General features: G+C 39.0%; 1 protein-coding gene across 1 annotated transcript; it reads left to right on the forward strand.

Moving 5' to 3' along the window:
* Window positions 1-5,873: 5,873 nt before the first annotated feature.
* LOC127767590 (uncharacterized) lies at window positions 5,874-7,144 on the forward strand. Its single transcript, XM_052292974.1, has one exon. It carries the CDS (start codon window positions 6,289-6,291, stop codon window positions 6,835-6,837), a length of 549 nt encoding a protein of 182 aa, XP_052148934.1. The 5' UTR covers window positions 5,874-6,288; the 3' UTR covers window positions 6,838-7,144.
* Window positions 7,145-14,085: the final 6,941 nt, after the last annotated feature.

The following is a 14,085-nucleotide window of genomic DNA, read 5'->3' on the forward strand; positions in this document are numbered from 1 at the left end:
CGGCGATGCCATGCCAAAGGGGACAACGTACCGAGACACACAAAGATCAGAGAGAAAGGAGAAAAGCAGTTGCAGAGATTTGCAGAGGAGAAAAAGGCTTGCACTGTAGCAGGAGAGACCCCAGTAAAAGATCTGTCTGGTCCATGTACATTTACAGCTGTTATAATTAAGCTGTACACGAAGGCGCTCGATGCATCGAGAGAGATCGATCGAGCGGCGATCACTGCGCGCAACACTACAACAGTCAACAGTGTGTCACGCCTGCGGCAGAGAAGCCAAAGCTTCGAGTTAGAGCAGTAATTAATTTGCTCATCAGCCAACAAGTGCTCTGCATTGCATGTGTGTTCCCGACTAGGTTCCTTACTGTACATGTACACAGCCATACAAACGATGTGAACAAAGTAAACTTAAATCCCGTAAAAATGATCAGTTTATGCATGCGTACTCCTCTCCTGCAGAATGGAAGAACTAGCTAAGCTAGACATATCATGGAGCATGCAGTCAAAGGCCAAGGTAAGGTCCTCCTCGTTCGAGAAGACTCGATCTCCATCTCCTCCGGTCCTGCAGCTCAGGTCAAGAGGAGAAACCAATCAAACCATCCCATTCCCATTTGCCAGTTGCCACAAGCGCCCATGGCAAGTACCAGTAGGACAAATTAATGGAGTACAATCCATCCATCATCCTTCCCTCTTGGAATCGGGCGTTATTCCTTGACCAGCACTCTTTTGCCTGTGCCGACCTACTCTGATACGCGAATGGCCCTACTAAATGCAAGTTCTTCCTTTGGTTTGCATTTCAGCAGCGCTGCTGTACTGCCGATCTTCTCCAAAAGCGTGGTATCGATAGCCACTCTGCTTTCCCCTTTTGCGCTCAGGAGCTTGAGACGGTGAACCACATCCTCATCGATTGCGTGTTCGCTCGGCAGGTCTGGCTCCGTGTGATGTCCCCTCCTGGCTGGGTTGCCCTCTCTCTCCCCCTCGTGGCAGCTGGCTCCAGGGTTGGTGGTCATCCTCAGGGCCTGTTTACCTGAACACCTCCACAGCGGTTTCGACTCCTTGGTACTCCTAGTCTCCTGGCAGCTGTGGAAGGAACGAAACTCTAGGGTTTTCGACTCTGCGCTTGCTTCGGTCGCAGTGGTTCTGGAGTTCATCCACTCGGAGGGCCAGCTGTGGTCTTTAGCCGGCGTTGCTTTTTTTGGGATTTCCTGGGAGTGTAGCGTGGCTCTGCCCTCTCCCGCTGTTTGGAGTTACGTTTTTAACCGTCGTAGTAGTTCCTAACTTCAAGTCCCCCCCTTTAGGCATAAGCCAGTCTGGCTGATTGCTTTGTGTAACAAAAACTCTTTTCCTGTTAATATATTGACATGCAATCCTTTTGCGCGTTCGCAAAAAACAAAATCCATCTTGGAATCGATCGATCTGAGAGAGAAGATAAATACTCCCTCCTCGCCTTCTATCTTGGAATCAATTGATCGATCTAGGAGCGAAGATAAATATTCTCTCTGTCCTAAAATATAACGAATTTTATTTTTTCCAGAGACATCCGATAAAATATAAGGGTTTTTGGGTAAAACCTCTTATATTTTACGATGGAGGGTAATCTAGGGCAACCAAGACCTAATCTCTAGATTTGTCTCCTAAATTTTTATTAGATTATCTCAAAATTTAATTGAAATTTAGAGATACATACGAGACATAAGTAAGTTTTTAGCTTTGCCACTGGATCGACGACGGCGCACCTACTCCTTACCACATACTACGTTTTCAAGCATAGTTTCTCTACAGAACAAATACAGGTTATGACGGCCTCATTAATTTTTCATGGTCTGGGAGCAGTAGTAACTCAGCAAGTCGCTGCCTACTTTCATCAGGTTGCTTGATCTCTTTGAATAGGAGCACTTATCTTCCAATCAAAATTTTTCTCTGTGCGTGCAGGGATGTACATGTACAACAATGATGCAGTACAGTTGTGCCAACCCTTTCCTCCCAATCGCGTCAAAAAAATATATTATTTGACTTTCAGGCTGATACTGTTGCATAGTCTTGGAGAGAAGTACGATAATTAAACGAAAATCAGGCTTATGCACCAGGACAATTAGGGACGGAGAATCTTTGTGCGTGTCCCAATCCGAGAGGGATAAAATCCAAGATTAGTACTTCATCTGTTTTACAATATAAGTCATTTTAGCATTTTACATGTTCATATTGATATTAATAAATTTAAATAAATATATATGTCTAGATTTATTAACATCAGTATAATTATAAAAAATGTTAGAATGACTTACATCGTAAAACGGAGAGAGTAGCGTTAAAACACAAGGGCCATGGCGTTGTGCCCTGCAGCGAGCCTTTTTCTTTTTCTTTTTTTTTTTTAAAGAACATGCAGCGATGGAGCTAGTACGGTATAAATGCGGTAGTACTCATGTAATAATAGGCCGTGTGCCGGTGAAAGCTACACACTCCCACTTGGACGTTAACGGGAGAGAGCACCACGTTTATCCGCAGCTCGCTCAGTCGATTTCGGCCTCACAGGAAGGTATTTGTCAGATGTTGCTAACAGTGCGATGTATAGATTCGGTCGTTTTATAATCCTTCGAAACTAAAATTTCGATATTATATACATTTCAGTGGTATATGTGGGTAACATAAAAAATAATAAGTCATACGATATAATGTTAGTGTACCACGTATAATGGTGTGCATTTTTTCTAAACTTTCAATATGTGCACACAAATCGTCTATTATGTATTGTTTAAAATCCTTCACGTCGACATGATAGATGGTGAGGAAATATTTACGATAATACCAATATGTCTTTAACATTAACGTTGTTCTCAAAATTATTTAACCCTTAAAATTAGTACCAAAAGTAAAAGTAAAAACACACTAACTTAAAACCAACACCGACAGCTCAACTATATCGATGAACCCTTTACCTCCCATAAGGAGAGATACGGAAGGTGACAAGTGAGAGAACCTTTCGTGGTTGTGGTGCCAATCAATAATGCACAGAGAAAACATTAAAAAAATAATGCACAGAAAAACAAGCATAAATATGGATCGTACTTTAGTGTCACCCTATAGTACATCTTAAAAAAATGTGTGGTCCACACTTGACAACAGCTGCAACTACAAGGGCCCCACACCTTGTCCCACTTACGAGGCAATGGGCCCTAGCTCGCAAGTTGCAAGTGGGGCCCTGACACTGCAACAATAATTTTTTTTGTTTTTCCAACCCCTCCTCTCACACACTATACCGATACTCCAATATTATTTTTCCCAACGCAGTTTGACACCTGGTGGGAAGTCTGCCCAGCGCTGTGGTTGGCTGGCGCGTGGGGGAGGTGGGGCCGAGGTGTCGGTGACCCTGGCGCGGAGGTACGGTTGCGCGGGTAAGCGGTGGCGGGCGGTGACGAAGGGATTCCTGGCCCGGTCTAGTGTATAAATTCGCGTCACCGTGGGCCCCACGGGTGACGCGGCCCACCCTCTGCGGTATCGCCACGTCCACTGGGCCCTGGCCTCTGGCACACACCGTATGCTGGTTTCGGTTTGTTTGCGCTTTTCCATTAAATTAACGTTTCCTCGTGGACGCCAACCCACTCTTCCCGCTGCCTCCCCACATAATTGCTGGGTTCACGCCGTCCTGGTGCATATGGAAAGCCCAAGTTTTGGATTTAAACTGAGAGTAGTAGTACTCCACGAGGCCTAAAAAAATTAAGCAAATTTATTAAGCCAGGTTTCAGTCCTTGAGACACAGACTGTGGTCGTGTGATCAACTTTATTAGCCTGAGTGAAAATACTGTTATTTTCTGTAAATTGGTACTAGCAGGTTTTGTTTTAGGGTGGAATGTTGGATTTTTTAGAGTTAAATCCCAACGTGGCCCGTTTGTTTCAGTAACAAGTTATTGAAGAGGTTAAACTAAATATTTTAAGACATAAACTTAAGACCCCTTTAATTAGCAGGATAGAAAAAAAACGCAAGAATTAAAAAGGTATGCTTCTTCAATTAATTATATAGAAATAAAAACACAGGAAAAGAAATATAGGAATCGTTTGGCAGTGCCATAGAAGAAAAAAACAAATTAAAGAAAGGTTTACACAAAGATTATAGCTCTTACTATTTTATCTATGAAAGTGAAGCATCGGAATATAATCTTATAAAAAGTTTTCTTTCTTTTCTTATCAATTCAAAAGAACATGTAGGAAACATTCTATAGGAATTTAAATGTTATAAAAATCCTTTGCCATTCCTTTGAATTAAAGGGGCCTTAACAAAGTATTCTTTTAGATAACATATTTTTTTAAAGCATGGAGTAAATAATCAGTTGAATAGCCAGAAAAGAACATGGCCAATTATATGGCTTGCTGAATATAGATATTGTTCATGAGAACTATAGATTAATATGAGCTTCTTTGCTGTTTTAGCCATGATATAGTCATGAACAACAATTAATTGTCAATTTAAGTTTCGTTCTAATTTCATTTTGTTAATGTTAACGGTATATTAGTTACAACAAATAATAACAGATCTCTCACTCACTCACTGAAAAGCTGCTCTATAAGTGAATGAAAAACATAATGCATATAAGCTAGTCATATATACTTTTTTTTCGTTGCGATTATATATATAAGCTACCGATTTGTGTAATACACCTATATACTACTCCCTCCGTTTCATGTTATAAAATGTTTTGACTTTGATCAAAGTTAAATTGCTTCAAGTTTAACTAAGTTTATAGACAAATATAATAATATTTACATTACCAAATTAGTTTTATTAAATTAATAATTAAATGTATTTTTATAATAAATTTATCTTGGGTCAAAAATATTACTATTTTTTTCTATTAAACTTTGTCAAACTTAAAACAGATTAACTTTAACCAAAGTTAAAACATAACCTGAAATGGATGGAGTAGCTAGTAATATTAAAAAGAGAGTAGAAGATAACCCTTCATGCATAAAGGTATCCTTTAGCAATTAGTAGTGAGTAAAAAAAAATTGAAGTTCGCCAAAGCACTGCATAGCACTATAATCCAATCATACCTGTGCATTAATATATTTTTTTTATGTTGTCATATCTGAATCAGAACATGTTCCAAGCATGTTGACCTACGACATGTCTGTTGAAGAAAAGACATAACATGCATGCACAAATAGGGTAATTGAGTCAATTTTTAAAAGACAATTGAATCACAATATTTTCTTTATTTTTTTAAGAAGACTTAATTCATATGGCAAATCATGGCACCTTACGAATAATTTAATCAGTCGTTCATCGAATTTTATTTATTTTTACATATGTTACAAATATATTACACGCGCAAGAGATTAATTCCATGTGTGCTAAACAAGGTAATCCACTAATCCTAATGATAATACCTTAATCCTTACTTTCATCTATCAAACTAACATTCCTGTCAGTCAAAAACATCTCTTTACGTGCAGAGTCAACTCATACCCAAATCCAATATCATTTTACTCCACCAAAAACTAACCTAAGGATTAATAATCAAATTTCAATCTTAATCTCATTATCAATTCCTTCGTGTAAACTCCCAATCCCCTCTCGAGTTATCAAACAAGCCTTAAAAGGAAAAGAAAACAAGGAAACGAGAGTAGCTCAATTGATTATTGTTACTCACGATAGATCGACTCGCTGAAATAAATCCTAGACTTATCATATGTACGTGTTCGTATTTTAAACTCTCTTTTTTTTTCAGTGGTAGATAAAGTATCACCGAGTAATCCTCTATAAACTATTATATTGATGGCTTTGTTAATCTCAAGATACGCTGATGTAAGCGTATTTACATCAGCATCTCTGTTTGATCAGCCATTCATAGAAGCGACTAGTGAGAGAGGCGGCGGGTGGATCTAGCCGAATCCTGCTCCCCCCAATTTCCCCGTCATCCTCCTCTTCCCCCCGTTCTCTCTTCCCCAAGTCCCACTGCGACCTACGGAGTACTCCTACTCGCAAGGTGGAGCAGGAGGAGCCCCGTCGTCCCCCCCCTTTCCTTTCTTCCCCACCCATACGCCACATCCATCCGTGGCTTCCGTCCCCCGAGTTTACTACTGCTCCACGACGCCTCGCTCCCATCCACACCCGCAACCACCTCGCTCGCTAAAAATCCCCACGATTTGTCCTTACATGGCCACGCCCAGAACGGCCGGAACTAGCCCTCGCTCTCGTCGTCCTACTCCAGATTGCCGCTGCTCGACGGAGCCAGATCGTCGGTAGGGAGGAGGAGGAGGAGGAGGAGGTGGTGGTGGTGGTGGTGTGGGGGTGATGGATCGGCAGAGGCAGCAGAGCTCCAGGGGCAATGCTACTGCAACGAGGGGTGGTGGGTCGTCGGGGAAGGGTGGTGGTGGTGGTGTCGGGAAGGCGGCGGGGAAGAAGCCGATCAAGGTGGTGTACATCTCCAACCCCATGCGGGTCAAGACCAGCGCCGCCGGGTTCCGCGCCCTCGTGCAGGAGCTCACCGGCCGCAACGCCGACCCTTCCAAGTACAGCCCCCGCGCCTCCGCCGACGACGACGACGGCGGCGGCGGCGAGCTGGCCGCCGCCAGTAACGGCGCGGGCGAGCCCGGGCCCGGCGCCGCCGCGGCCTCGCCCGACACCGGCGCCGCAGCCGCCAGCGACGCCGCCGACGCCCTCGTGGCGGCGGGTCATTCGGCGGCGGCGACGTTCGACGACGAAGGCGGCGGTGGCGGCGGGGGATACTACGACGACGACGACGACGACGACGACATCTTCAGGTCGCAGCTGCTGGACACCAGCTACTCGGTGTTCTCGCCGCCGACGCTGCTCTACGACCACCCGCACAGCAAGGTGTAGTGACCCACCCACCCACCCCGATCCCGCCATGAGGAAGACCACCTTGCTCGATCGCTGTGTGTATTGCATGAAATTGCATGTGTGTGCTAGCTTCAGTGTGCCGCTCGATCCCTTAGCCTAGCTCAACATCACAATTCGTTTTGTCGCATATTACTACATGCCTCGAATGATTTTTTTTTTTTAAAAAAATGAAGGCAAAATCTTAGCCTGCGCTGCCGCTAGCTGTGTTGTGTGTATGGTACTGTGGACGGACGCCACACACCTGGGGGGTAAATTTAATTATTTGGTGTTTTTCGTGTTCTTCTTCCTTTTTTTGATTTCCCCTCACTCTCTTCTTGATCTTCTCTATTGATATCAATGGCTGGTTAATTAATTGTCGTCTTCACTGCTGGCTCCACTGTTAATTTGCAACTTTGCAAGTGATGAACTGATGATGCAATGCTCGTGTCGTCGCCATCGATATATCATGATGATCGGCGGCCAGCTACGAGCTGATGCTAGTATATATTAATTTCCAGATCTTTTTTTCTTCGATCCAAGATGTTATTGGCTACTACTGTTCCTCTGATTTATGGTCACATTTTTTTATTTCTTTCTGTGCGGTTCTTTCTTTTGGCATGGTTGAGCTTGCAATTGATAGCTGGAGCATCGGTTCGCCAATCAGCAGTCACCACCACACTTCGGGTGGGTGCTGTGCTGTGTGCTGCCATGCCATGCCACTGCTAGAGTGGTAGCGTGCCAAACAGTAAACACACTACTTCGCACTGCAATAATACTACTACTGCACTCGCCTGGCTAAGGCAGCGACACCGCAAATCTATATCAGTAACTCCTAATTAATCAGCAACAACGTGCTACTCATTCATTAATTAACCAGTTATAAACCACTATGATATGAATAGGATGACGGCCTCGATCGATCACTCTAATTTCATTTCGTTTTCAGTCTCTAATTAATATATATACCAGTAAATAAGATCGGCTTGAAATTTAAAGACCACTTTCATCAGGAATATAGTGGACATGCATATATTCATGAACACATCTTATCTATCTTTTCCCTTCAAATTCATTAGTTATATATGCATGGGATGGACACAAGATCAAAGAAAAGCAAGTGTTGCGAGCATATTCTAGCTAGCGTTGCAATTATCATATATGGACACCCCTTCATTTTCATGGCGAATTCCACTGCACTAGAGGGCCTCAGGATTTCCCCTTTTTGTTTTACCCGTGAAGAAACTGAAGAATTCGAATTCCAGTCACAACTTCCAATAGGAGAAGTGGACATAATTAAAAACAATCCATCTCTTTTTGTTCTTCTATCACCAGTCAACTGTACATAGCATACAAGATTGAAGCCTTGTGACATTCAAACTCTAGTACTAATATTAATTGTAGTCGATCATCAGCTGCGGGCCAGGAGACACAACGCAATATACGGGGCCAGGTATATATACTGCAACAGAAGTGTAAGAAAGTGACAACATTGTGTTGGCTTCTACTAGCCCCTACAGTCCAGATAATGATTTCGTTATGAACAGTACATGTGAATAATGGATTTGCCTCTCGCACTTTGTTAGTGTTTGTTGGATGGTCAAGTTTGGAACCGCGAGTTACAACTTACAAAAAGCAACCATAAGTTTCACTAATTATGCACATTTTGATCTTCAAGGTCCTTAAAACACTCATATATAGCACTACCATCCAACCTTTCGTTCATGATTCTTCTGGTTTCATATTTTGGCTTGTTTGATTTGTTCATTTTTGTTCTTCCATTCTTCCACATTGTTATTTGCTAGGCAAAGATTTTTTTTCTCATAAGCTTGATTTCAGTTACTTTGGTTGATTTGTTTTTCCATTCTTCTATTTCATTTGTTTGACAATATACTGCTTCATGGGTGTATTGCTTTGTGCTGTTGGGTTCCCACTTTGATTCTTGGTCATTGCTTATATTACCCTTGTACTTAATATTTTGTTAGGCTTGTTTACCTTTCGTTTTGTTTGACATTCGCTACTTGATGGCCCGCATTGTGTTATTCCTTGATGTTGGAATGATCCAAAATTAACACCTTTCTATCTTACTATCCTAGAACATACTCATATAGGTATAACAACAATACATGCATACACGTGATGAACTGATGCGTGATAACGCAACTAAATTAGCATACTAATCCAGCGGAATTTAGTTGTGTGGCTTAATTTGATCTTTTCTGCTCACATATAGGTTGTAGCATTGTGATTTCCATGCATGTTGTGCTAGCTAGTTGATCTTTTTTATATGTACTCAATTTATTTCTCTTCTCCCGATATATATTGTCCCAACAATATCTCATTTTTCTTGAATCAATGTTGCTTTCTTGTTCAATGTTTCCTCTTTTGCTTCCACTGTGTGTACAAGTCCCAATTTGTGTACTGCATGCTTATAATTAAAGGGCCTTCTTCGATCAACATTTACATCCTGCAATCTGTATATGATTTGGTCTATTTTCCTTCCTCTTTAATTTACTTTTGAGACAGACATTATATTGTCATGGCGTAACTTCCTTAATTCTAACATTTCAGTACATCGTGTTTACTTGTCTCCAAATTTTATGCAATGTGATAAAAAAAATAGTTGCCCAGATGTTATATGCAAACATACTATCCAATGTCTCTACTTCTGTCTAATAGTAACACGCTAAGGGGTAGGGTGACAACTTGTTGATTTAAACTTGTTAGGACATTAATTAGTCCACAGTCTTTGAGCACATGCATGCATGAGTCCATCACGTACTTGCATTTTCATACATATGTATGCATTATATTTGTACCAACACTTTTCTTAGCTAGCTAGCTCAGCTGCTTAATTTACTAATTAAGATGACACTTCACATGCATACTATTAGAACTTTAGTTTATACAAACTATCACCACACAAGAAAATCAATAACTTTTTGGAAAAGGCTATAATACTAACTTTTTCTTACTAAATTCTTACTAACACTGATGTGTCATGATATGAGTGCATCTAGATTTTTTATAACTTTCATCTACTTAAATCAAACGGTTGAGATGATTGTTAGTAAAAGTTTAGTAAGAAAAATTTAGTACGTGTAGCATTGCTCTAACTTTTTTTGCATATATGTTTTGAGAAATCTTGGGTTTCTATGCAACTCTCTTAATTAGTTACTACTTCTAAATTCATTCCATTGTTTTCTTTTAGATTTCATTACTACTCTCTCCTAGAGAGGAAGCTCTAAGTCCGTTTTAATGTATGGTTCTTTGGTAAAATCCTATTTGTCATGTTGATTTTGGTATTTCAATCAACTAAATATTTTAACATCTTTTCGTATGTATGTTTGTGTGTGTACTTTGGTTCCTACCCTGGCCTTTCTTTTTCTTTAATACACAATGTCCATATTTTTTTTGGTAAAAGAAATATATTATAACATGCCATAGTAAAAGAATGTATATTTTTTATTAAATATGTTAGGTTCACTTGTTTGCTTATTTTTATATATGGTATTAACTTGTTTGAACCAATATCAGACTATTTTCATAATATCAGAAAACCATCATGGAGCATTTTGTAAAAGTTTCAAGAGCATTGGTAGGTGGTAGATTCACTGCCACTACCACCAGAGCCTTTTAAACGAGTATAGATGGTACACAACTCTCCTGTCTGTTTGAGAAAAAAAGAGTAAAATCCAGCACCGGTACCTAAACTTGTATCGCTGTGTCATCCCGGTCCCTAAACTCGCAAATCGAACGTTCAGGTCCTCAAACTTGTTTGACTGTGTCATCCCGGTCCCTAAACTTGCAGATCACTCGTTTAGGTCCTCCAACTTGTTCAGTTGTGTCACTCCGGTCCCTAAACAGGACGGTCTAAAAACTTTATATCAAAAAATAATTCATAACTTTTTCATGTGAACTCTAATGAAGACAAACTTTATATCAAAATTGTAGCTCTCGACGCGACCTACAACTTTGTAGTTGAAAAGTTTTTGAATTAAAACTGTTTAGGGTCCCAAGATATTGTTGCATGTTTATAGATTTTGAAATTTTAATTTTAAAATTACATTCTGGGACAAAAAATGACTTAGAATAAAAAAAAATTCAACTACGAAGTTGTAGATCGTGTCGAGGGCTACAAGTTTGATATAAAGTTTGTCTTCAGTAGAATTCATATGAAAAAGTTATGAATTATTTTTAAATATAAAGTCTTCAGACTGTCCTATTTGACCCAGATGATATTCAAATCCAAGTTTAGGAACCGAGGTGACACAACTGAACAAGTTGGAGGACCTAAACGAGTGATCTGCAAGTTTAGGGACCGGGATGACACAGTCGAACAATTTTAAGAACCTGAACGGTCGATTTGCGAGTTTAGGGGCCGGGATGACACAACGGTTTAAATTTAGGGACTGGTGATGGACTTTACTCAGAAAAAAAATAGCATCGAGTTTAACATGTCTATAAGAGAGTAGATACATTCTATAGAGACATTAAATTCTACCAGAACCATAGTGAACCAAGATAAAAAATATATATTTTTTCTCATGCTATTACGAATACCTAAACTCAAGACCTCTTGAAAAAAAATCATTTTTATCCACATGGCACTAAGCATCTCAACCTCATGTTATTACTAAAACATATGTGCCTTGTGTTACTTATAGTTAATTACTTATCATATATTAACATTTTATAAAATGTCTCTTTGTGTCTAGAGACAATTCATCAAAAGGCATTTATGATACCTTTTAAAAAAAATCTACCATATATTAGCATTTTAGCTTTGTTTCTAGAGACGATGGACCAAGAGCTATTTATGAGGTACTTTAAAAATGTCTTTATATCGCATTTTTGTTGTAGTATCCACAAAAGTAGTTTGATTAGTTTGCTTGAATAGTTATTGTTATGTGTCTTATCTATTAGTCAGTCATATTTATTATTACATCGATCATCCCATATTTGTTAAGAGAGTGATTTTATGGTTCTTAAGAGGCACTTCCTCTATTAATAAATATTTAACTTTACGATAAAATTTAGCTAAACTTTGTAAGATTCTAATATGTTCATAAAATTTAATAAGTTTATAATATGATGATAGTATTTTTTAGACAAATCTACGTATATCATTTCTTTTGTTTTAAAATTAAGCATTTTGGAAACTGTTAATGGTTCGAGTGTTAAAAGTTTCAATCGAATCCTGTCTTAAATGCAAAATATTTATGACCAAACAAAGTACTATATTTTCTAGCGTAAAATATCTCTTCTTAGGATGTCCTTTTAACATCCCAAAGTCATTACATTAAATATATCTTGTTAGGATGGGCTTTTAACATCACAAAGTCATTACATTTAAGATCAAGAAAATACCCCCAAAAGATTTTCTCTTAGCCATATGGGGACATGCTATCTCACACATACAGAGGCCTTGTTATCATATGCCATGTTTTAACCTGTACTTTAGAGGAATTAGAGGAACACAAGGTGAGGGGCCTTTTTTTTAAAAAAAAAGAGAAAAAAAACAGAGTTCGAACCGGTTGGTAGCCTAGCCTCACAGTTGCAGGACTTACCACCAAACTACAAGCACATTCTCAATGGTCTCTATATATGAGGGCATATCCTGATCATTGGGAGTAAAGAAATGATCTTAGGTTATGTTCGGCACTCTCTTTTTCAGTTTCTACTTCCTTGTTTTTCGTTCACGTTTCCTGCACTGCTAAAAGATGTATTTTTTAAAAAATATATATATAGGAAAGTTGATTTAGAAAATTATATTGATATATTTTTTAAGTTTTTATCTAATACTTAATTAATCATGTACTATTGAGTTGTTTTTGTTTTATGTGCATGCGAGATTAGTTCCCAAACCTCAATGCTGAACACTAATACTCTTTTCTTTCACTTAGCCACCAATGTTGCCTGGCCACGCATCGCTGTTGTGTTTACCTGTTATCTTAGGGAATCAAACTAGTACTACTTACCAGGGAGGGAACTAGCTAGCTAACTCAAATGTACTGTTCATACACATGGGTAAAAAAACAATCTGGTGATAAAAAATTACAAAAAATAAGGAGAGATAAAATCATCACCAAGATCTATATACCTTATAAATGAATACCTTATGCAGTGGCTGGAACAAAGTTATTCCTTTGTCTACAAAAAGTTTATGTTCTTTCTAAGAACAAAACTAAGACGGGCAAAAGCTTTGTCAATGTGTATATTTATAGAACATGGGCAAATACAAGGTGCAAACAATATTTACAGGGTGTGCTGAAAAAAGGGAAAAAAAACCTATGGAATCTTCTCCAAAGGAGGTAACTCTATAAGGCCGGTGGCCCCAGCTTTTGTCCAGGCTCTTCCCTCGTCTTTGATCTTCACTAAAAAAATAAATTTCTTAACCACTCGTCATCAATCTTACATTCTTACTTGTATCTTTTGAAACTCTGCCTACTAGGCTTTTGTCTAGGCTCTTCCCTTGTCTTTGATCTTCACTAAAGAAATAAATTTCTTAACCCCTCATCATCAATCTTATATTCTTAATTACTTGTATCTTTTGAAACTCTGTCTACTAGTTGTATATGTCTTTTTAGACGCACTCCGTCCAGTCTTTTGTATGGCATTGATTTAAGTGATAAGAAACTAGTAATGCAATACTCAGAATGTAGTGGTATAGGTCTTGCGAACTGTGCATAATTACTTCTCTAGTACATGATCACTGTTTCTGATCAATATTACTGGCTTTCAGTAGTCATTTTATAGTACCGAGAAGATTGCATTTTACCTGAACCCTGAAATTACCCTACAACTTGATTGTGTTTTCTAATTATCAACAGCACAATCTTCTGAACAGTGTAATTGAAATAGCAGTTCTTTTTTTTTTAATAAACTCGGCACTAACTTCTGGAGAAGCTGAAATACCAGTCTGTTTTTCTCTTTTTGTGAACGGACAATAGCAACCTTAATATGCAGATTCTTGGAAATTATTAGTTGACTAACTAAAGCACGGTACAAAAATATACATCTTATAACACTGGTTTACTGTTTACCAATTCAGCTGAATTACAATGAAATATTAAAAGTGGTAGTGTAATCATTGGTTAACAGTGCAGTTTTTTCTTGATATTGACGTGTACGCACACTAATCCTTCGCATGCACTAACTAAAACTGCTGTGCTGCTAGTTGTAGTTAAAGTTGTCGTTTACTGCCTGTGATTTCTGAACAGCAATTGATGTGCTGAATCTGCTGATCCG

Source organism: Oryza glaberrima, chromosome 1 (genome assembly GCF_000147395.1).
Source record: "Oryza glaberrima chromosome 1, OglaRS2, whole genome shotgun sequence".
NCBI classification, from domain to species: Eukaryota; Viridiplantae; Streptophyta; class Magnoliopsida; order Poales; family Poaceae; genus Oryza; species Oryza glaberrima.